This window comes from Macaca nemestrina, chromosome 4 (assembly GCF_043159975.1).
Source record: "Macaca nemestrina isolate mMacNem1 chromosome 4, mMacNem.hap1, whole genome shotgun sequence".
Lineage (NCBI taxonomy): Eukaryota > Metazoa > Chordata > Mammalia > Primates > Cercopithecidae > Macaca > Macaca nemestrina.
The window spans coordinates 94186321-94210461 of record NC_092128.1 but is presented as its reverse complement, the minus strand read 5'-3'; the positions used below and the strand labels follow the sequence as shown (position 1 = coordinate 94210461).

Sequence of the window (24141 nt, the reverse complement as noted above, 5' to 3'; positions counted from 1 at the left end):
TCCCCCACCCCCAAAAAATTAGCCGGGCGTGGTGGTGCGCGCGGGAGCCTGAGGTGGGTGGATCGCCTGAGTCCGGGAGTTTGAGGCTGTGGTGAGCAGTGAACGCTCCGCTGCACTCCAGCTCGGGTGACAGAGGGAGACCCTGACTCAAAAAATAAAAAAAGCTTCCATTGTTTTGTTCTCTTGCATCAGAATCCACTTGGTGGTGACTGAAAAGTCTTCAAAGAGGTTGACACGTCCGAGATGAGTCTGAAGTTTGGAGGACAGCACGGGACCGCGATTCCAAGGCGCCCAGGCTGAGAGCGCAGGCCACCCGCTAACCTCCACCCTGGCGCCCCGCCCAGCCGGCACAAAGCCTCGCGGGAGGTGGGGCCTCGTGACGTCACAGATACGCCCGCCCCCTTTACGTCGTGCTCTGAGGAGGCCAGGAGATTTCTGGCGGCGCCGGCGCCATTTTGCCGGAGCCTGCGACCGAGTGGGAGTGGAGTGGAGCGGCTGTGGTTGCCGACTCTTTCCTCTTCCCCACGGTCCAGTCAGCGGGTTAATTAGGCCATCGGCCCTCGAGCCGAGACTTGTCTCTTATTTAGTTCTGGGGAGCGCCTCGTCGACATGAGTGATGTAGAGGAGAACAACTTCGAGGGCAGAGTGAGTACAAAGCCGCGGGAGCCGTCTAGGCGGCGGCCCAATGCTCGGGGTTTCACGGGAACAAGCGCGGTCGGGCGGGGTTGCGGGTAGTCCCGCGAGGAGCAACCTCTGGAGCCATCGCGATTGCTTCCTCCCATCCCAAGATGGCTTCTGGGTTCCACTCCTTCCCCAAACACCACGGATAACACCCCTCCCCCTTTTTTGGAGGCTGATTGATACCTGGACTTCTGGGTCCTCTTCCCGCCCCGCCCCCGCATTGCTCCCGTCCTTCTCCCCACCCCTGAGGCTTCCTTATGTCTGCTCCGAGGTGTGGGTCCCGGTCGCGGTTGGGCGGGAGGAGGCGGCAGGGAGCTCCCCTCCGTCCGGATAGTGGTAGGTGCTTCCTGCGGTGGCATTTCTGGCGACCCCGAGCATCGTAGATGGTCTCGGGGTCGAAAGTGCGCGGGGCTGTTTTCCGGGCGGGGAGAAGCTGGCGTGGGACTAGCTGGGGCCTGTGTCTCCTTGGCTCTCTATTGCAGTGAGCGGCCGCGTCTCTGTTGGAACCGGCGGCGTTGCGTCTATAAAGGCGAAAGCCTTGAGGTTGAAGGTGGGACGAGCCTAATGAAGTGGTTAGTCAACGACCGCACCGACCCTTAAGCGTTCTTAAGACGAGAGCTGTGAGGGGAAAACTACGCAAGGAGCCCTTTTCCCTTAATGTCCCTTCGACTTTTGCTTTCACTTCGAAATGAATGTGGAAATGCTTTCACGCCTTATTTTTCTAATTCCTCGATGTTGGGTTTTTTCTCTTCTTTATATCTGAACTTTTTAATGCTCTTCTTCCTATGACCTTTCATCTAAAAACTGACCACTCCTATACAGCTTTTTACGGTAAAAAGAAAAAAAACAAAAACTGTCTTTAATCTTACATAACTGAACGAATTCATTGGCTCAGTATTAAGATAACTAGTCAGTATGTACTGTTCTGTAACTTAAAAGATGACCTGAAAATTAACAGGCCCTCTCCCATTTCTCTTCTCACCCTATCCCCCACCGAAGAGGGCTCAGAAGAAAGTTTTTATTAATGTATTTGGGGTCAGAGAAATATAAACATCACAAAGAATACGCTATACCCAGCTTAAATGTACTGGAACGTTTTTCAGTGAGTTTCATTTCCAAAGTTTACCCTACATTGGGAATTGTAGAAGTGAGTTCCTGTGAAACTGGAAGGAAAACAAAAGCCCCATGCAACACGTTCCGGGCTGTTGTGTTGATGTTTATTCTAGTCACTAGGGGAAGCACATAAAAACACTTGTGTGTACTGGAGGGCGAATTTTGTCCTTTTTGGGAGTTCATGATATAAAGATCTAGAACCAAAAAGTCAAATCAGAAGGTCGGTTTAGGCTTTAGTTCTCTTTGAGGAAAGAGATTTAAAGCAATAGACTGTGATAGTTACCCAGTAGACTAAAGAAGTTGCCTTTCTTTTGATTGGAATTTTTTGGCAAAGTTTGGAGCTTGGAAACAAATGAAAATTGAACTTGCTCATTTTTTAGGATGGTATATTGATTGCCCCAACATAACTTTCTAAAATCATGCAATAAACATATATGATGGTAGTTGTAAAATGTTTCTTGTTTTGAAAATGTTGAGAAATTGTCGATAGAAAATGTGCTGTCCATTCATACATTTCTTCAATTAACTTTCATTATTAAAAAAATTGAGGGGTTGATGTTTGATTTGGTTTGTGGGGAGTGAAGAGAACTACTAGAGGGACCTTGTTTGCTTTTTTTTTTTTTTTTTAAATTTATCATGAAGTCTAGGAAAGGAGTAAGTTGCCGACAATTGTCACTTTTCCCTCCTAAGAAAGTAACATATTAAGATTCCCACCCACCAGCCTGGGCGACAGAGTGAGACTCCCGTCTCCCCCCCCCCCCCCAAAAAAAAAAGATTCCCACCCACTTTTAAACTAAAATATATGTAGGCATTAAAGATTTATTTAATAGAAATAAAGGGCCTTACGGCCCTTTGTGGTCATAAGAAAGACTTTTTTCACAAGTGGTACCCAAATGTATTTTCATGGAAATCAGCTAGTGCTTGTAGGCTCACCTGTTGTATCTTTTTATGTTTTGTCTTTTAGTTTTTATAGTTTGAGATAATTGTCTTTATTTGCAATTGGTTAAAGAATTAGAACAATGCCAGAAGCTTGTCTGGAGATGTCCTTTTTAAATCGTTTCTGGCCGGGTGCAGTGGCTCACACCTGTAATCCCAACAATTTGGGAGGCGAGGCGGGTAGATTACTTGAGGTTAGGAGTTCGAGACCAGCCTGCCCAGCGTGGTGAAACCCTGTCTCTACTAAAAATACAAAATTAGCTGGGCTTGGTGGCGTGTGCCTGTAATCCCAGCTACTTGGGAGGCTGAGGCAGGAGAATTACTTGAACCTGGGAGGCGGAATTGCGCCACTGCACTCCAGCCTGGGCAACAGAGTGAGACTCTTATCTCAAAAATAAATAAATAGGTCCATTAAAGAAATTTTAAGTGGAGATGTCCTTTGGAGCTGGGAGTGAAAGTAGCACTTAAGCGGTGGCTTTCGCATGTGTTGATAAAAGTAATGAGTTGTTTGCCTCAATACAGCTTCAACCAAAATTGGGATTTTGAGCTCAAAAACTGTTAATGCCCTTCATAGAAATTAAGGGCAATGGAAATCTTTTCTTAACATTTTACACCTCTACCCCTAAAATTTTAAGAATTATACTTCATAAAAATGTGCAGTTTTCATACAACAGCCCAGTGTTGATAATAGAGGTTAATGATTCCTTATTGTTAGGGACCTATCTTGTAATTCCAGAGTTATTTATGTTTTCTACAGTTGAAGAGGAAAAATACCGCTTATTCTTGCCTCCTTTTCAGGATTTGTTTTGGCTTCTTGAGTAGCTGTAATATTTTTGAGACTCCTACAGGCCGGGCGGGGTGGCTCATGCCTATAATCCTAGCTACTTAGGAGGCTGAGGTGGGAGAATTGCTTAAACCCGGGAGGCAGAGAGCGGAGATCGCATCACTGCACTCTAGTCTGGGCGACAGAGCGAGACTCTGTCTCAAAAAAAAAAAAAAAAAAAAAGCAAACATTTATCTGTACCAATTTGGAATTAAAAGTTTTGTGTGTAAAGATTTTTTGTTAAAGAATAGAAGAAATGGGGGGATGGTCCTTTTCTGAAATCTGAGAATGATAGGGATGATGACTACTTATTCAAAACCCAACTCTGTGACTGGCTTGTTTAAAACAAAACAAGGCCGCGCGCGGTGGCTCACGCCTGTAATCCCAGCACTTTGGGAGGCTGAGGTGGGTGGATCACAAGGTCAAGAGATGGAGACCATCCTGGCCAATATGGTGAAATCCCGTCTCTACTAAAAATACAAAAATTAGCTGGGCGTGGTGGCGCGTGTCTGTAATCCCAGCAACTCGAGAGGTTGAGGTAGAGAATCACTTGAACCCAGGAGGTGGAGGTTGCAGTGAGCCGAGATCGACCACTGCACTCCCCACAGTGCACTCCAGCCTGGTGACAGAGCGAGACTCTGTCTCAAAAAAAAAAAAAAAAAAAAAACCCAAAACTTTTAAATTGGGCTTAAAATTTGTGTATGAAATTTTAAGATAAATGTGAGAGATGTCAGCATTTTGCTTATTCAGCATCTTTAGCAATTTAATTCCGTATATCATCAAATTGACCTTACATAAGGGTAAAGCTTGCTTTCTTATAGTAGGGATAGTGTTAACCTAAGAGAGTCTTGGGTTTAATCTGTTTTCCTAAATTTAAGTACTATCATTTATCTGATTTTAATGCTTTCAATTGTTCTCCTCCCCCCTTCCATTTAAGCAAATAATTTGTAAACTTAAAAAAAAATTTAAATCTCGAATTTTTATATTTGAGGTTCTTTCACTGAAGGATGCTAATCTGCTCAATATAAGTAGATGGCAAGATTTTGAAAAGGAGCAGCGCAAGTAATTATACCCACAGTGCATAACTAATTTTACAGTTCTGTCATAGAGGCTTATACTTTGTACTACTCATTAAGTGGAATATAGAACCTTGAGATCTGAAGGAATGTCCAGGGATTCAAATATTTAGGGATGTGTGGTTTGGAAAACACTTTGTGGGCTTAATTTTGTAAATCCACCAAACTCTAACCTATGATGTAGCATAACAAGTGTGAAATATCATCAATAATCAGTATAGTAGTTTCTTAGAACTTGACTGACAGAAAACTTTCTTTGATAGTATCAGTGGGTGCTCATTCATTAGATAACTAAAAGATGTGTATTCACGTGCTAATGAATTAAAACTGATTGCTCTTTGTTCATATGTCCTCACAAATTTAGCAAGACAGGCATGGAGGTGAAAAAAGATAGTAACAACCAGATGAGGGAAAGATTGTATACACTGAAGAAAAGTTGAGAGGAGAATAATAAAGGGAAATATGGTTTCCTTTCCCTCCTTTTAAGTTACTTCTATATATAGTTACATATAATCCTTCCTGTCCCATGACTTTCACCAAAGATGGAGTGACTAGGCCTGACTAATATGTAGAAGAAAAGTTGTGATTTTTCCTTGAAACCAGGACCCTATCATCTGACTTACCAAGATTCGTAAATACTGTATAACACCAGAAGATGAGAACATAGAGAATGCTGTAACAGGTTCTTAGTAGTTTGGGTTTAGTTGCTATACGGTTAAACCACATTAGCCCTTAAAACAAACTTGTTTTTTCTACCTTTGAAATTGCCACTTATACATTAGCTTTTTGAACATTACATTTGATCATGATATATAAGCTAGGAGACTTATGAACCACATTTAAAATCTGTACTAAATATTGTAAATTTTACAGGTAATTTCACAATTATGGTATGAGTTTAAATTTGATTATATGTGGGTGTCAGTTACTAAATCATTTATGATAAGACTATTCTAAACTTCAGAGAATAAGCAAACGTACAGTATTAGAATATGTTTGAGCCTTTGCAGATAAAGACCACATTGACTTCAGAATGCAGCATATAGGCATGCTGCATTTAAAAGAAGGGAAATTATGTTTAAATTTAACTAATATGAGCAGTTGCTATCTTCTTTTTAAGGGATTTGTTCTAATAGCAGTTATGGTTTAAGGAGAGAATGGAAGTGTTGCTTTAACTTCATGGGGTCTGTATAAGTATTCTACCATACCCAAGAGGAAGGAAGCAGAACTGTTCTTTCTATAGGCTGAGGTTGAGTAAATACAGGTTTTTTACAAGTCTTGAAGAATTTCTTTAGTAAATAGTAAGATGAATATTGTAAGGTATTTGGATAATTTAGGTACATTTCCCTTTGTTTGGGGTACTTGTGATTTTCCTGAATGCACTAGTGTGTATCTATGGAAATAGAGCTCCAATGTCATAAAGTGGCAGGAAAACACATTTTGAGTAAGTTTGTTTTACAAGCTTCTACTCATAGACTTGGACTTGAGTAAATTTGGCACTCTTAAATGGCATAGAATTTGCCTGGCCTTAATGTTAGAGTAAGTTACAGTATAGCATTTATATTGTTTATTTATTTTAATGGATAGCACATATATATATTGTATTGGAATTTCTTTTTATAGTATGACACAGGCTGTATTAAAAGACTGCAATTATTGTTTGCTGTAGGAATTGTTCATGTTCCTCAACAGTATGTACATGTATATAATAACCCTTTTCCTGATTTAAGAATAGTACATGGTTATTGTGGTTATTCAGTGTGTAAAATACAACTCTGTTTTAACACAGACAATTCTTGACCAGCTTGTATTGGTTACACTGTAATACTTTCTTAGTATTAGTTCCCTCCTTTTAATTTTTGGCCATTTCCTTCAACCAACAGCAGGGGCGTCTTGATAATAGAATAGTTTAATCAAGCAGGCCGGGTGCAGTGGCTCATGCCTGTAATCGCGGCACTTTGTGAGGCTGAGGCGGGTGGATCACTTGAGGTCAGGAGTTCGAGGCCAGCCTGGCCAATGTGGTGAAACCCCATCTCTACTAAAATAAAATACAAAAGTTAGCTGGGTGCGGCGTTGGGTGCCTGTACTCCCAGCTACCCGGGAGGCTGAGGCAGAATTGCTTCACCCCAGGAGGTGGAGGTTGCAATGAGAAGATTGTGCCATTGCACTCCAGCCTGGGTGACAGAAAAACTAAACAAGCAAATAATCATCAAAACAAAAACCTGTTTAAGCAGGTTATGCTGTTAAAAGAACTTTTCTGCCTGGCTTCTGCTTTATAGCGTGTAAGATAGACTGGAGGTCTATTTAAGATTTCCGTTAAAATTCATGATATGAGTTGAGTTATTAATCTGCCCATTTCAACTGGGCAGTGTATTTTTAATGGTTATTGGATGCAGGAGCCAGATTACTGAGGAAATGTAGGATTCTTTGACTGGACAGCTTTAAGAACAAGTAGTCTAGTGAAATAGGGCAGATACCACCCATTCCTAGCAATTTTTTTTTTGTTTGCAATTTCAATTCATTTTCCAAATTATGGATAGTTTTATGAATTTCTTTGAGAAAAAGTTGAAATTATTTCATAATGAAGACAAGTCAGAGAGAAAAGGATTAGTCTAGCATTTATCCTCTTTATATAAAGGACTTCTTATAGCTTGATTCCTAATGTAGAGTTCCATGAAAGTGGCATTTATTTAGTAACAGCTTTTGAGAAATGTTACTTTATTTCTAAATAATTATATACTTGGCAGTTTATTCTTCCAGTTAAGTTTACTAACAGTGTTACTGACTGATTTGTTAATATAAGTGTGTAAATTGTTTTTGAAAGTTAAAATGAAGCCGGGTGTGGTGGCTCACGCCTGTAATCCCAGCACTTGGGGAGGCCAAGGCAGGCAGATCAAGGGGTCAGGAGATCGAGACCAGCCTGGCCAACGTAGTGAATCCCTGTCTCTATTAAAAACACAAAAATTAGCTGGGTGTGGTGGCGCGCACCTGTAATCCGAGCTACCCAGGAGGCTAAGGCAGGAGAATCGCTTGAACCCGGGAGGCGGAGGTTGCAGTGAGCCGAGATCTCGTGCCACTGCACTCCAGCCTGGGCTACAGAGCGAGACTCCATCTCAAAAAAAAAAAAAAAAATCATGGTGACAACTTCGTAGCTAGGAAGAAGAGGACTGTTTTAAACTTAGATGTTTCCATGAAGAAATTTATGCAGACTTGAGATTTCCTCTGAGATAAAGAGAGAGAAGGGCAGACAACAAAGGAGGTTAGGTATTTGTGACACCTTTGATAATAAAAAGCAAAGCTTCTTTTAAAATAAATCTAATGTTGACCGGGCATGGTGGCTCACACCTGTAATCCCACACTTTGGGAGGCCGAGGCGGGCCGATCACTAGAGGTCAGGAGTTTGAGACCAGCCTGGCCAACATGGGAAAACCCCATCTCTCCTAAAAATACAAAAATTAACCCGGCAAGGTGGTGCATGCCTGTAATTCCAGCTACTCAGGAGGCTGAGGCAGGAGAATCACTTGAACCCAGAAGGTGGAGGTTGCAGTGAGCTTAGATGGCACCACTACACTCCAGCTTGGGTGACAGAATGAGACTCCTCCGTCTCAAAATAAATAAGCTAACGTCTCTTAAAAAGACATTCTATCATACCGTAATGCTTTGCTGCTACTCCAAAACTGGGATTTAAAATTTGAATTTTAAGATGTTACTGAATTATTTTGTTTACTTTAATAAAAGGTTTTTATTTCCATCCTAGTAAAATTAAAGGATTGTAGTGTTTTACAGAGGAAAGCTTCCTGTGTATATATAAGAAGGACAGTAGCAACTTTCATAGATGATAATCCAGCTATTGCTATTCAACAGTAGCATAAATGAATGTTATGTCATAAGGTCTATTTTGTAGAAAGGGAAGCCAAAAGAGAAGAGGGGAGTATGAGATGCTCTTATCTGTGTGGTTAATGAACCAGTCTGTGAAACTTAAATTACAAGCAAATTAGCCATGCCTTTTTTTTTTTTAAATAAGATACTGAATATGCTGTTTTCATAGTTTCAGTGACTGAAAAAGCCCAGATTGCTGTGCCTGCTGCAGACATCTGTTCAGTAGTTTAGAGTATCTGAGATGCAGTGAAAGACTTGTAGGTAGCTAAATAGGAAAGGTTGGTATTGAGCGGAAAGGTAGCTGTGTATTTCAGTTTTGATAAATAAGTCTTGACATTAAACTTGAAGCAAAGGAAACATTTTCAGAAAGCTGTTTGAGTTGTGTGATAGTCTTAAGGCATAAATAAATTGGTATGAAATTACTTCTGTGAAACGGAGATAATTATTTACACTGATAATCAAGGCTTAACTGGACAGAAACCAAACTGTCTATCCTGTTTTGATCATGAGTGCCTCATATCTGTTTAAAAGAAAAAAAAAAAAAAAAAAAAGCTTATGATCAGTAAGTTATTTTATTTGGAATGCTTTGATTTACATCCAATTTTTTCAGAAACCCATCACTTTTTGGATATAGGATATAGTCACTGAAGGGAGTGCCAGCATACATAAATGCATAAATTATGTAAAAACTGAACAAAACAGGTGGAATCAAAGATAAAGACCATGATATACATTTTGTACCTTCTTGCACATTGTGGTATTTCATGGATAATAGAGCATTTTAAAGTGATATGGTTGCAAAAATGTATATATCAGGAATTAATAAGCTAATGGGGAAATTTTAAGACTTTGATGCCTATTAGTTTTTTCAGTATGCTTGTTTGTCTTCAGAACATATTTTAAGTCAGAATGAACAAAGATAGTGGTCAAAGTTGAAAGAAGGTGTAATTTTACTGATTTTTTTCTTTTTGACTTATTTGAACTTTGATACGTGCTATGGGTGAGTTTAGATAGGTGTGTACAAATATTTCAGCCTGGGATGCCTTACTCTAACTATATCTTGATTTCTTAGCATAACTTAGTGAAAGCTTGTTTTAAGAATCTTCAGATTATAAAATAGTGAAAATTTAACAGGTGGGGGGAAATTATAGTTGTTAGATTTATGTTTGGATTATTTATATTAAAATTGCTCACATTTTAGGAACTAGAATGAAACATGGGAGGAGGGTGAAGAGTATGGTTAAAAAAACATTTAGAGAAATTTAGTAACTTCTCTGTTAGAAACTAGAGTTTTGAACAATTTTAAAGACTATAAAATTGTTTTTTTTTTCTTTTTTTTTTTTTTAAATTAGTTACTTGCACTTTACCTGCTGGCTTTTCCATTTGGTAGATAACATTCTGAACTCCAGCAGAGTTTTATAATCCCCACGTGCTTAAATATACTAAATGTTCTTTTTCCATTAAGGTTAATGTTCGTGAAGAAATTGAAGAGTTTTTTCCAAGAATGTGGAAGATAAATCAAGATAAAAGAAGGCTAATGAAAAGTATTAAAGATCAGAAAATTAAAATTGAATGGGGGAAAAAATTGAACAGAAGATTGGTCAGATAGAAGCACTTGAATTTTTTTTAAGGCTATTTTGAATTGTTTGAATTGGGGAAGAATACACGAAGTATGAAAAATGAAAAACTCAATGAAGAATGAAGAGAAGTAGAAAGCAAGAGTGAAGTAGAATTAAAAGAATCTGGAAGAATGAATGGGTCCTAGGTTAAGTAAATGTATGGTTTATGTTCCAGTGTCTGTATGATCAAGTTGTAGATGAATTTGCATGATTACTTAGTTAATAGAGAATTGGTGATCTGGTTCAAGTAGGGAATTATTGAGGACAGTTAGCAGTATTAACAATGGGTTATTATTGAGCTGAAATTTTTTCTGGAGGGTGTTGCCTAACCATTTGTTTTTCAGGAGCAATCAATATAAATAATTACGGTACTTTAAATGTTAGGTGTTAGGCATCTACATGACCAGTGCCATTTGTAATACTGTCTTCTTTGTTAGGAGTCTCGCTCTCAGTCAAAATCTCCAACGGGAACTCCTGCTCGTGTAAAATCGGAGAGCAGGTCAGGATCTCGTAGTCCATCGAGGGTTTCCAAACACTCTGAATCCCATTCTCGATCAAGATCAAAATCCAGGTAAGTCTGTTTAAGATAATACTTAAAATATTCTTCTGGGGTTTTTGAGGACAAAGCGGTGTTGGCTGCATTTTGTGTAGAAATTTCACAAAAGACTCAAAATGACGAAGTAGTTTTTCTCAGACTGCTCTTTGTAAATGAATACCATATCCCATACAAAGACTTGGAAGTACGGCTTGAGCCCAGGAGTTCCAGGCTGCATTGACTGCACCACTGTACCACACGCTGGGTGCCAGGGAGACCCTGTCACTGAAAAATAAGAAATTAATAATAAAATCATCTCCTGGCCCAGTTAATATATTGGATAGTTGCAACCAATACAAATTATGTGTATATAGCCATCGATTTAAGTGTGTTTGGCATTTGATAATTAGTGTTTGGTTTCTGTGCCAACAATATTTGCACAACAAAAAGGTGGTTTTCTGCATCGGAGTCTCACATGTAATTTAGTGCAGAGAAAGTTGATGTGTGTATGTTATGCTGGTTGGTCAGAACGATTGAGAAGCATTTTTAGGATTTACATTCCAGCTACATTTTTATCTGAAGATTCTGACTCTATGTCCATGGTAGAGCTCTGGTCAGATGTAATTGGGCAGAAAAGTCCTCAGCTGATTCGGGGTCCCACCACCATGGACAACAGAAACGCTATAGTGAACCGATGCAAAGTCACTGTCAAATGCCCCAGGTGTACTGAGGTGGGATAAAAAGTTTTAAGACAGGCTGGGCGCAGTGGTGCACCTCTGTAATACCAGCACTTTGGGAGGCCGAGGTGAGTGGATCACTTGAGGTCAGGAGTTTGAGACCAGCCTGGGCAACATGGTGAAACCTTGCCTCTACTGAAAATACAGAAATTAGTGGGGCGTAGTGGCGAGCTACCTGGGAGGCTTAGGCAGGAGAAGGGCTTGAACCCAGGATGTGGAGGTTGCAGTGAACCGAGAGGAGAGATGGCGCCACTGCCCTCCACCCTGGGTGACTCCCTTTTTTTTTTTTTGGAGATGGAATTTTGCTCTTGTTTCCCAGGCTGGAGTGCAATGGCGTGATCTCAGCTCACCACAACCTCCACCTCCCAGGTTCAAGCAATTCTGTTTCAGCCTCCCTAGTAGCTGGGATTACCGGCATGTGCCGCTACACCCGGCTAATTTTGTATTTTTAGTAGAGATGGTGGAGGGGGGGGGGGCCCTCTCCATGTTGGTCAGGCTGGTCTCAAACTTCTGACCTCAGGTGATCCGCCTGCCTCGGCTTCCCAAAGTGCTGGGATTATAGGCTTGAGCCACTGCGCCCGGCCGAGACTCCTTCTTCAAAAGAAAAAAAAAAAAAAAGGTTTTAAAACAGCCTGACCAGTTAGCTACTTCATTGTCATTTCTTGGGTGGAGGGATAGATTTTACGTCTTTGAACAGTCTACTTGCAAAGGGGCATGAGACAGAAAAATCGGTTAAAAGGCTGTACTTTTCTTGGGGTTAGCAACCATGCTGTTTTCTGTTACAGCAAGGGTCTAGCCCAGTGCTCGATTACTTACTACTCAGTTATTAAATTTATTATGTGCAGAATAGCACGGGCTAGAATTCGAGCATAGATATAGAAAGAAGCATGTTTTTGCCTTAGGGCCTTTGCATTTGCCACCTTCAACCTAGAACATTTTTCTCCTCATTTCATTTGATTGTCACCTGAGAACATTGAGTTACTCACATATCCTTTATTCCCTTACTATTAATTTTTTTATGTTATTTGTCACTGTCTAATTAAAAAAAAAAAGTAGCCGGGCGCGGTGGCTCAAGCCTGTAATCCCAGCACTTTGGGAGGCCGAGACGGGCGGATCACGAGGTCAGGAGATCGAGACCATCCTGGCTAACACGGTGAAACCCCGTCTCTACTAAAAAAATACAAAAAACTAGCCGGGCGAGGTGGCGGGCGCCTGTAGTCCCAGCTACTCGGGAGGCTGAGGCAGGAGAATGGCGTGAACCCAGGAGGCGGAGCTTGCAGTGAGCTGAGATCCCCACTGCACTCTAGCCTGGGCAACAGAGCGAGACTCCGTCTCAAAAAAAAAAAAAAAAAAGTAGATACTCTTGAAGGGTTTTGTTTGTTTGTTTTTTGAGATAGAGTCCCGCTGTGTTGCCCAGCCTGCAGTGCAGTGGCACAATCTCAGCTCACTGCAGCCTCCACCTCCTGGGTTCAAGCAGTTCTCCTGCCTCAGCCTCCTGAGTAGCTGGGATCACAGGTGCCTGGCTGATTTTTTGTATTTTTAGTAGAGACGGGGTTTCACCATGTTGGACAGGCTGGTCTCGTACTCTGGACCTCAGGTGATCCGCCCACCTCGGCCTCCCAAAGTGTTGGGATTACAGGCGTGAGCCACTGCGCCTGGCTGGAAGAGTTTTATTGTCTCACTTTCATTGCTGTTTAAAAGTAATAATTGATGTTAAATTAAGGGTTTTCTTACTTTTTTTGTTTTCTTCATTTTAAAATTTGGAACTGTAAATTGGTGCTAGCTAAAATGGGAAATATCAACTCTGCTAGTGTTATTATTCACCTATTGTGTTTCATAAGGTCTTCCCTCTAGTTTTATTCCTGTATTCCATATCCTCACTTTGTAAAATCATGCAAAAAGTTTTTGCTTGATTACTTAACAGAAAATTGGTGATCTGGTTCAAGTAGGGAATTACTGAGGACAGTTAGCCGTATTAACAATGGGTTATTATTGAGCTGAAAAAAAGTAGAGACTCTTGAAGAGTTTTGTTTTGTTTTGTTTTGTTTTGTTTTGTTTTGTTTTGTTTTGTTTGAGATGGAGTCTTGCTCTGTTGCCCAGGCTGGAGTGCAGTGGTGTGATCTCAGCTCACTGCAACCTCCACCTCCTGGGTTCATTGAATACCATATAGAAGGTATTTTATATGACTGTCATCACTGCTGGTCTGTGTCAGTTAAGGGTGGGTCATATGAATGGTGGGTAAGAATTTGTTGAATTAGTTTTTTTTTTTTTAAGACGGAGTCTCACTCTGTTGCCAGGCTGGAGTACAGTGGCCTGATCTCAGCTCACTGCAACATCTGCCTCCCGGGTTCAAGTGATTCTCTTGCCTCAGCCTCCCGAGTAGCTGGGATTACAGGCATGGGCCACCACACCCAGCTAATTTTTTGTATTTTTAATAGAGACAGGGTTTTATCATGTTGGCCAGGATGGTCTTGATCTCCTTACCTTGTGATCTGCCTGCCTTGGCCTTCCAAAGTGCTGGGATTATAGGCTGAGCCACTGTGCCCGGCCTGTTGGATTAGTCTTACAGGCAAAGAAAGGACTGCAAGCAACTGGGAATTAGAGGAGATGAACTAGAAAAGCAGCAGTAGACAAGTGAGATGTTATAGAAAGTATCAATAAGTAAAGGCTTAGGCTGAGTGTGGTGGCTCATGCCTATAACCCCAGCACTTTGGGAGCACAAGAAGGGGTGGATCACTTGAGGTCCGGAGTTTGAGAGCAGCCTGGCCAACATGTTGAGACTCTGTCTCTACTAAAAATACAAAATATTTGCCAGGTGTAGTGGCACAGGCCTGCAGTTCCTCAGGAGGCTGAGGCAGGAGAATCACTTGAACCCAGGAAGTAGAGGTTGCAGTGAGCCAAGATCAGGCCATTGCACACTCCAGTCTGGGTGACAGAACGAGATTCTGTCTCAAGGCAAAAAAAAAACATGAAGACTCAGAAATGTTAGCAGTTTTGGGCCGGACACAGTGGCTCACACCTGTAGTCCCGGCACTTTGGGAGGCTGAGGTGGGTGGATCACAAGGTCAGGAGTTCGAGACCAATCTGGCCAACATGGTGAAACCCCATCTCTACTAAAAATACAAAAATTAGCCGGGCATGCTGGCAAGTGCCTGTAATCCAGCTACTCGGGAGGCTGAGGTAGGAGAATCACTTGAACCTGGGGGGTGGAGGTTGCAGTGAGCCGAGACATGCCATTGCAATCCAGCCTGGGTAAAGAAGTGAGATTGTCTCAAAAAAAAAAAAAAAAGAAAAGAAAAGTTATCAGTTTTGATGGGCATTTAGGTGGTGGTTGAATTAGTTTAGCAGATGCTGAATTGCAGCAGGCTAAAGAAGGATGGGAAATGGAAATGATACTTAGCAGTGAGGGGAATGTAGAACTTTATGGACCAGGCACACTGGCTTAACTGGGGAGGCTGAGATGGTCAAATTGCTTGAACCCAGGACTTCAAGACCAGTCTGGGCAACATGGCAAAACCCGGAAAAATATAAAAATTAGCCAGGCATAGTGGTGCAGCTCTTTGGGAAGCTGAGGTGGGAGAATTTCTTGAGCCCGGGAAAGAGAGGCTGCAGTGAGCTGAGATCACACCACTACACTCCAGCCTGGGCGACAAAGAACTATGTGGAGAAAGTAGCAGAAAATCAAAAAGGATTTTGTTTGTTTGTTTTTTGAGATGGAGTTTTGCTCTTGTTGCCCAGGCTGGAGTGCAGTAGCACGATTTCAGCTCACTGCAGCCTCCACCTCCCGGGTTCAAGCGATTCTCCAGCCTCAGCCTCCTGAGTAGCTGGGATGACAGGCGTGGGCCACCACGCCCAGCTAATTTTTGTGTTTTTAGTAGAGACGGGGTTTCACCATGTTGGCCAGGATGGTCTTGATCTCTTGACTTTATGATCTGCCTTCCTCGGCTTTCCCAAAGTGCTGGGATTACAGGCATGAGCCTCCGCGCCCAGCCTGTTTTTTTGTTTGTTTATTTTTGTTTTTAAATAGAGGTGTGGAGTCTTGATATGTTGCCTGGGCTAGACTTGTCCTCCTGGGCCCAAGTGATTTTTCTTGCTTCATCTTTCATGTAGCTGGGAACATAAGCACACGCCACTGCATTTAACTAAGAATCGAATGATTTTATTTATTTATTTATTTTGAGACGGAGTCTCGCTCTGTCACCATGCTGGAGTGCGGTGGCATGATCTTGGCTCACTCCAACCTCCGCCTCCTGGGTTCAAGCGATTCTTCTGCCTCAGCCTCCCAAGTAGCTGAAATTACAGGTGCCCACCACCACGCCTGGCTAATTTTTGTATTTTTAGTAGAGATGAGGTTTCAACATGTTGGCCAGGATGGTCTTGATCTCTTGACCTTGTGATCTACCCGCCTCGGCCTCCCAGAGTGCTGGGATTACAGGCATGAGCCACTGCACCCAGCCAGGATTTTATTTTACAGCAATAGTTGGGTTTTTGTTTTTTGGTTTTTGTTGTTTTTGGTTTTTTTGAGTCTCGCTCTGTTGCCTGGGCTGGAGTGCAGTGGCCGGATCTCAGCTCACTGCAAGCTCCGCCTCCCAGGTTTATGCCATTCTCCTGTCTCAGCCTCCCGAGTAGCTGGGACTACAGGCGCCCGCCACCTCGCCTGGCTAGTTTTTTTGTATTTTTTAGTAGAGACAGGGTTTCACCGTGTTAGCCAGGATGGTCTCGATCTCCTGATCCGCTCATCTCGGCCTCCCAAAGTGCTGGGATTACAGGCTTGAGCCACCGCACCCGGCCCCCCTTTTTTTTTTTCTTAAAAGAAGATGGGGCCTTAACGTTTTTGTAAGGTTAGGTGAAAAGGGTGAATGTAGAGGGGCTTGACTGAGAACAAAGTGGAAGATGTGGTGACTTAAGTGAACCGGAGGAAGAATACCCTTTCCTCAGAAACAAGGAGGAAGGACCTCAGAATAGTTAGGAATACATGTATACTTCCTTGGAAGAGGGAAGGATGTTAGCCATTTTGTTTCAATATTTTTACCTAAATGTATTTCTCTCAAAGGTCGAGGTCAAGGAGGCATTCTCATAGACGTTACACTCGATCCAGATCCCACTCTCACTCTCATAGGAGACGATCTCGAAGTCGATCATACACACCAGAATACCGGCGGCGAAGGAGCCGAAGCCATTCTCCAATGTCTAACCGGAGAAGACATACTGGCAGCAGGGTATGTGGTTTATAAAAGTTAATGACTTATTTTCTCTTTCCTGTGTTTAGTCATAGCATGTCTTGCTTTTAGGAGAGCTTGGCCATTGTTTAGAAGTGATACTCTGGAAACATCCTTAATAAGCTGCTTTAGCTTTCAAAATAAAGGAAATACCACCATCTTTCATAAGCTTACATGTTTTATGACAAAGAATGCAAAGGGAGTATATTTTCTTTTTTTGAGACAGAGTCTTACTATGTCTCCCCAGCTGGAGTGCAGGGGTGCAATTTCGACTCACTGCGGCCTTAGCCTCGCGAATAGCTGGGATTGCAGGTGTGCGCCACCACACCCAGCTAATTTTTGTATTTTTAGAGATGGGGTTTCACCATGTTGGCCAGTCTGGGTCTCGAACTCCTGACTTCAGGTGATCCACCTGCCTTGGCCTCCCAAAGTGCTGGGGTTACAGGCATGAGCTACCGTGCCTGGCTGGGAGTATATTTTTCTTTTCATGACTTTTGAGTAAAAAGGAGATGAAGGCTGGGCGTGGTGACTCACACCTGTAATCCCTGCACTTTAGGAGGCCAAAGCGGGTGACCTCACTCCTGAGGTCAGGAGTTTGAGACCAGCCTGGCCAACATGGTGAAACCCCATCTCTGCTAAAAATACAAGATTTAGCCAGGCGTGGTGGCTTACGCCTGTAATCCCAACTACTTGAGAGGCTGAGGCTGGAGAATCCCTTGAACCCAGGAAGTGGAGGTTGCAGCAAGCCGAGATTGTGCCACTGCATTCCAGACTGGCCTTGGCGACAGAGTGAGACTCTGTTTCAAAAAATAAAGGAGATGATATTTGGGAAGAAATGTGTTCCAAGAATTCAAGTGAAAAGCATAAACTGAGTTGGGAATACTGGGATACGTTCAGAGTTTTTGATGGAGTAAGGGGGTCGAAGAAATACTAAAAACTTTTTAGTAATCATAGCTAACACTTTTATTCAGTACACTTCAAGCTCTTAATATTTCTGTGAGGCAAGTTATTGAGTCTTGGATATATGACATTGAAGGACTTTTGGTTTTGGTTTAGTTTTTGCTAACTGGCAGTCTAGATTTCAACCAGGCAGTGGAACTCTGAAGTTTTTAGAGCATGTTTGCATGCCGTGCTATACTTCTCCCACAGGATACTAACTTAAACTGGTGGAGCATGTCGTTATTTAATGTTTTGAAATCTGTAAATTTATTTCTAAAATCTGGATTGTGGGAACACTGAAAGAATATCCTTGCTAAAAAGTGAAAATGGGCCAGGCATATTGGCTTATGCCTGTAATCCCAACTACTTGGGAGGCTGAGATGGGAGGATTCCCTGAGCCCAAGGAAGCCAAGGCTGCAGTGAGCCGTAATCGGGCCACTAAACTCCAGCCTAGGCAACAGAGTGAGACCCTGTCTCATGGAAAAAAATAAGAAAATGGAGGAGAAGGGGTCTAAATCAACAATTACAGATGAAGTCAGATTAAGTACAAATCTGTAAGGGATGTAAAGCATTTGAATAAACAAGAAAGATGGTATTAAACTTTTTTTTTGAGATGGAGTTTCGCTCTTGTAAAAAGTAAAGATTCCTCTTCAAAGAGATTTTCCTCCCCATCTAATTAGAAATAAATAATAACTTATCTTAGAAGCAAAATTTGTTCAAAGACCTGTGCTAACATTCTTAAATATCTGCTAGGCCAGGTGCGGTGACTCACGCCCATAATCCCAGCACTTTGGGCGGTCAAGGTGGGTGGATCACCTGAGGTTGGGAGTTCGAGACCAGGCTAACCAGCATGGAGAAACCGCATCTCTACCAAAAAATACAAAATTAGCTGGGGGTGGTAGTGCATGCCTGTAATGGGTAGTGTATACTGTGAATGGGTGTAGCTGCTTGGGAGGCTGAGGTGGAGGTTGCGGTGAGCCGAGATCGCACCATTGCACTCCAGCCTGGGCAACAAGAGTGAAACTCCGTCTCAAAAAAAAAAAGTACTAGCCGTAATAAAAAAAAAATCAATGTACTTTATGTTCTTAGCTCCCACAATTTAGCCTAAATATTTGCCCTAACATGCTTGTACAGGTCCAAATAAGCATTAGGTCATAGCCTGCTCCTCTTCTTTATTTAAAGGTGTTTTTACCTTTCTCAACATTCCATAAGTTACTTCCTCCTTCCTTTGTTCTCCTGCCTTTGCCTCTTTTAAAAAGTTCTAAGTTACTAGCCAATCAAGACAAATACAGAATGTGAAGTCCCGTTCCAACCAATAAAAAACAGACACAACAGTAAGGTAGACATATCAGATTATAAATGACCCTGTTTCCTTTGTTCAGTGTACTCTTGTAACAAAACTGCTGACAAGTGTACCCTTTCTCCAGAAAATAAAAATGGCCTTACTAAAAAAATGTATGTTCAAGTGGTACTTCTTTACAACACCGAGAAACAAACATTTCTAACACACTTGTCACCTAGGCTGGAGTGCGATGGCGCGATCTTGGCTCACTGCAACCTCCACCTCCAGGATTCAAGCGATTCTCCTGCCTCAGCCTCTGGAGTAGCTGGGATTACAGGCACCTGCCAACATGCCCGGCTAATTTTTGTATTTTTAGTAGAGATGGGGTTTCACCGTGTTGGCCAGGCTGGTGTCAAACTCCTAACCTCAGGTGATCCACCCGCCTCAGCCTCCCAAAGTGCTGGGATTACAGGATTTTTAGGATACATTATGAACGTTGCTGGGCTGGAGAGTAAGAACATTTTAATTCAGGCAATAGACAGAAAGCATATCCCAAAGAAGTCCTTGGGTGTACTGTGAATTGTAAAATACGGCTCATCTGCTCTAGTTTTCTTAAAATCTTACCTCTAAATTACTAGAAACAATATATTTTTTGTGTATTAGATGAGGTGTTCTAAACAAAGTATTTCTGTTTCTTTAATTTTGATTTTAATTTGGAGTTTTAAATAATGTTTTTATTCAATAGGCAAATCCAGATCCCAACACTTGCCTTGGAGTGTTTGGCCTCAGTTTGTACACAACAGAGAGAGATCTTCGTGAAGTATTTTCTCGATATGGACCATTGAGTGGTGTCAATGTGGTTTATGATCAGCGAACTGGACGATCTCGAGGATTTGCATTTGTGTATTTTGAGAGAATAGATGACTCAAAGGAGGTAAATTTGTCTTTTATATGCCTGATTATAGTACTGAATTAGTGTGAAAAGTTGATTAACAGACTTTTGTTTCTGTAAACATTGCATCCCTTTTTCTTTCTTTCTTATTTATTTATTTTTTAAGATAGGATCTTGCGGCTGGGTGCGGTGACTCAGGCCTGTAATCCCACCACTTTGGGAGGCCGAGGCGGGCGGATCATGAGGTCAGGAGGTCGAGACCATCCTGGCCAACACGGTGAAACCCCGACTCTCCTAAAAATACAAAAAATTAGCTGGGCGTGGTGGCGGGCACCTGTAGTCCCAGCTACTCCGGAGGCTGAGGCAGGAGAATGGCGCGAACCCAGGAGGCAGAGCTTGCAGTGAGCCGAGATCACACCACTGCACTCCAGCCTGGGCAACAGAGTGAGACTCTCTCAAAAAAAAAGAGAAAGAGAGCCTGATTATTAATAGAACTTCTAGATATATACAAATATATATATATTTTTTTTAATTTAGAAGACAGAAGGTCTAATAAAACTAAAAGTATTAAGCTTCAAATTCCTTAAAATGCAATTTTATAAATCAATTACTATCAACTTTTAGTAAAGAGTAAGCGAGCCTAGGCCAGGTATAGCAGCTCACATCAGTAATCCTAGCACCTTGGGAGGCCACGGCAGCAGGAACAGTTGAGGCCAGGAGGAGTTCCGAGACCAGCCTAAGCGACACAGCAAGACTCCCTGCAAAAACTTAAAGCAAGCCTACCACTTCCTTTATAACACCTAATATGTTAGAATAGCACTATTTCAAATCATTGACATTGATTAGCGACAGAGCGAGACTCCGTCTCAAAAAAATAAAAGATAGGATCTTGCTGATTTTGCTTTGTTGCCCAGGCTGGAGTGCAGCCTTGACCTCCTGGGCTCAAGCAGTCCTCCCACCTCAGCCTCCTGAGTAGCAGGGACTACAAGCGTGGGCCACCATGCCCAGATAATTTCTTGTTGTAGAGATGAGGTCTCACTATGTTACCCAGGCTGATCTTGAACTCCTGGCCTCAGGTGATCCTCCCAGAGTGCTGGTTTTACAGGCATGAGCCATCATATGTGGTCTGTTGTATCCTTTCTAATTTTGACCTGATTCAAACTCTGCCTCTCAGTGTTAACAGTTGGAGTGACCACAGTTTCACTTTTTTCAGTTATGCTCTCTGGTATAGGCATATCCTAATTGAAATCTGGCTGTGTAAAGTTAATGGAAAAAGTTAAAAGTTAATGGAAAAAGTATATATGTGTAAGTGTTCTGTTTTGAATAATCCATAATGATGCTCCAAATAGGTGATTACGTTAACTTTAAAAATAATTCTGGGATGTTTAGGTTTGATATGTTTAATTTTGTGTTTATAACGAGGAAGGAACTTTGTTTTTCTGTTCTCTAAATGTTCATGTATCAGTCTGTTCAATAATTGAAAAATACTACAAGGAAAGAATTGATAATTTTTTAATGCTATTCTTGTCTAACACAATGAACTAATCAATGTCAATGATTTGAAATAGTGCTATTCTAACATATTAGGTATTATAAACGAAGTGTTAGGCTTGCTTTAAGTTTTTGCAGGGAGTCTTGCTGTGTCGCTTAGGCTGGTCTCGGAACCCCTCCTGGCCTCAACTGTTCCTCCTGCCGTGGCCTCCCAAGGTGCTAGGATTACTGATGTGAGCTGCTATACCTGGCCTAGGCTCGCTTACTCTTTACTAAAAGTTGATAGTAATTGATTTATAAAATTGCATTTTAAGGAATTTGAAGCTCAATACTTTTAGTTTTATTAGACCTTCTGTCTTCTAAATTAAAAAATATATATATATATATATATATATATATTTTTTTTTTTTTTTTTTTTTTTTTTTTTTTGAGGTGGAGTCTTCACTCTGTCGCCCAAGCTGGAGTGCAGTGGCACCATCTCGGCTTACTGCAAGCTCCGCCTCCCGGGTTCGCGCCATTCTCCTGCCTCAGCCTCCGGAGTAGCTGGGACTACAGGCGCCCGCCACCGCGCCCGGCTAATTTTTTTTGTATTTTAGTAGAGACGGGGTTTCACCGTGTTAGCCAGGATGGTCTCGATCTACTGACCTCGTGATCTGCCCGCCTCAGCCTCCCAAAGTGCAGGGATTACAGGCGTGAGCCACCGCGCCCGGCCAATATATTTGTATATATCTAGAAGTTCTATTAATAATCAGGCCTTTTTTTTTTTAATTTTTTTATTTATTTATTTATTTTTTTTTGAGACAGAGTCTCACTCTGTCGCCCAGGCTGGAGTGCAGTGGCGCAATCTCGGCTAGTACTTCAGTTTTTAATCATTTATGTCACAGGCAGTTTAATGCCTTAATTTGTCAGTATTATGACTTTTTTTTTTTTACTGTTACATATTTGTGATTTATATATATTTCTTTTCTCAAGAGATAAAGGTATCAATTTAGAAATACTAGGATATCTGAGCTGAAGTAAAAGTTGCAAAGTGCAAGCCAGAACACAGTTTTTTTCTTCTTACTATTTTTTAATATGAAACATGTTTATCGCTTGATTCCACCTCTCCCCCTTCCACTTCTGGATAAAGCTAAAATGGCAGGCCGGGCGTAGTGGCTCGCACCTTGTAATCCCAGCATTTGAGGAGGCTGAGGTGGGTGGATCACCTGAGGTCAGGAGTTCAAGGCCAGCCTGGCCAACACAGTGAAACCCCGTCTCTACTAAAGTACACAAATTAGCCGGGCATGGTGGCATGTGCCTGTAATCCCAGCTACTCGGGAGGCTGAGGCAGGAGAATTGCTTGAACCTGGGAGGCAGAGGTTGCAGTGAGACAAATTCGTGCCACTTCACTCCAGCCTGGGCAACAGAGCAAGACTCCACTCCATCTCAAAAAGAAGAAAAAAAAAAGCTTAAATGGCAACTTTAAAGACAGGAGCAGTTACTTAGTGGCAGGTTTAGAAGTTCCTTTTAGTTCACTAGGTGACAATGTGTTACTTAAGGATTGGGTTGACTAGGCTTGTCAGCTAAATCGCAGTTTCTCTTTTCAGTTGCCTAGGCTGAATCCTCAGCTAACACAGGCATGTTGTATGGTTTCTTCTCTATGGCTGAGACTGCCTCCAGTCTTTAGGGACAGGCAATCTGAAGTGATTTGATTTTTTTCTTGTTTCTGGGTTTTTTTTTGTTTTTTTGTTTTTTTTTTGTGATGAGTTCTTGCTCTTTGCCCTGTCGCCTAGGCTGGAGTGTGATGGCACGATCTCAGCTCACTGCAACTTTCGCCTCCCAGGCTTAAGTGATCCTCCCACCTCAGCCTCCAGAGTAGCTGGGACAACCCCGGTGCACACCACCATGCCCGGCTAATTTTTGTATTTTTTGGTAGAGACAGGGTTTTGCCCCATTGCCCAGGCTAGCCTCAAACTCTGGACCTCAAGTGATCTGCCCTCCTTGACCTCCCCAAAGTGCCAGGATTACAGGCATGAGCCACTGCAGTTGGCTAAAGTGATTTTTTTTTTTTTTTTTTTTTTTTTTTTTGGAGACAGAGTCTTGCTCTGTTGCCAGGCTGGAGGGCAGTGGCACAATCTCGGCTCACTGCAACCTCCGCCTCCCGGGTTCAAGCAATTCTCCTGTCTCAGCCTCCTGAGTAGCTGGGACTGCAGGCGCACGCCACCACACCCAGCTAATTTTTGTATTTTTAGTAGAGATGGGGTTTCACCATGTTGGCCAGGATGGTCTCAATCCTGACACCTCATGATCCGTCCATCTTGGCCTCCCAAAGTGTTGGGATTACAGGTGTGAGCTATCACGCCCAGCCTAAAGTGATTTTTAAAATCTTTTTAAAATTTGTATCCCTTATTAACTAACTTCTCCCTGATTCTGAAAATTTCACTGAAGTGTCAAAGTTGTTAGAGTGCATGTGGTGAAGATAATAATATAAGCTCCTCACCTTGTTTTAGTAAGAAGTACTTAGAGGTTTTGTGTGTGTTTTTGGGGGCAGTGCTTAGGATGGGATGAGGGGAGATCAACATTGATTTTTGGAACTTCGAATGGAAAATGTGTTAAATTTTTGCAGCTTTGCTTTTACAGACATTTATGTGATGTAAAGTTCTTTTTAAAAATTGAACCGGGTGTGGTGGCTCATGCTTCTAATCCTAGCACTTTGGCAGGAGGATTACTTGAGCCCGGGAGTTTGAGACCAGCCTGGGGAAACATAGGGAGACTTGGTCTCTACAAATATATATGTGTGTGTGTGAGAGAATAGGAAAAAAATTGTTCCAGAAACAAATAATACTCTAAAGAGTTCTTTTCAAAGAGACATCTCTTGATCTTCAAGAATTAGGCTGTGCAAGGTGGCTCATGCAATTTGGGAGGCTGAAGTGGGAAGGC

At 42.0% G+C, this 24141-nt stretch overlaps 1 protein-coding gene across 5 annotated transcripts in view; it reads left to right on the top strand.

Annotated features, from left to right (window-relative positions):
• Window positions 1–426: 426 nt before the first annotated feature.
• LOC105475693 (transformer 2 alpha homolog) overlaps window positions 427–24141 on the top strand; it is a 29097-nt gene continuing 5382 nt past the window's right edge. For 2 of the 5 annotated variants that reach the window (XM_071094934.1, XM_011731163.2), the window contains exons 1-4: window positions 429–645; window positions 10565–10698; window positions 16453–16618; window positions 19585–19773. In XM_071094934.1, coding sequence (XP_070951035.1) covers window positions 610–645; window positions 10565–10698; window positions 16453–16618; window positions 19585–19773 — 525 coding nt within the window. In that variant the 5' untranslated portion in view covers window positions 429–609. Of the gene's footprint in view, window positions 646–1163; window positions 1254–9973; window positions 10285–10564; window positions 10699–16452; window positions 16619–19584; window positions 19774–24141 lie in introns of all 5 variants that reach the window. The other 3 variants (XM_071094935.1, XM_011731166.2, XM_011731167.2) reach the window with 3 other exon arrangements.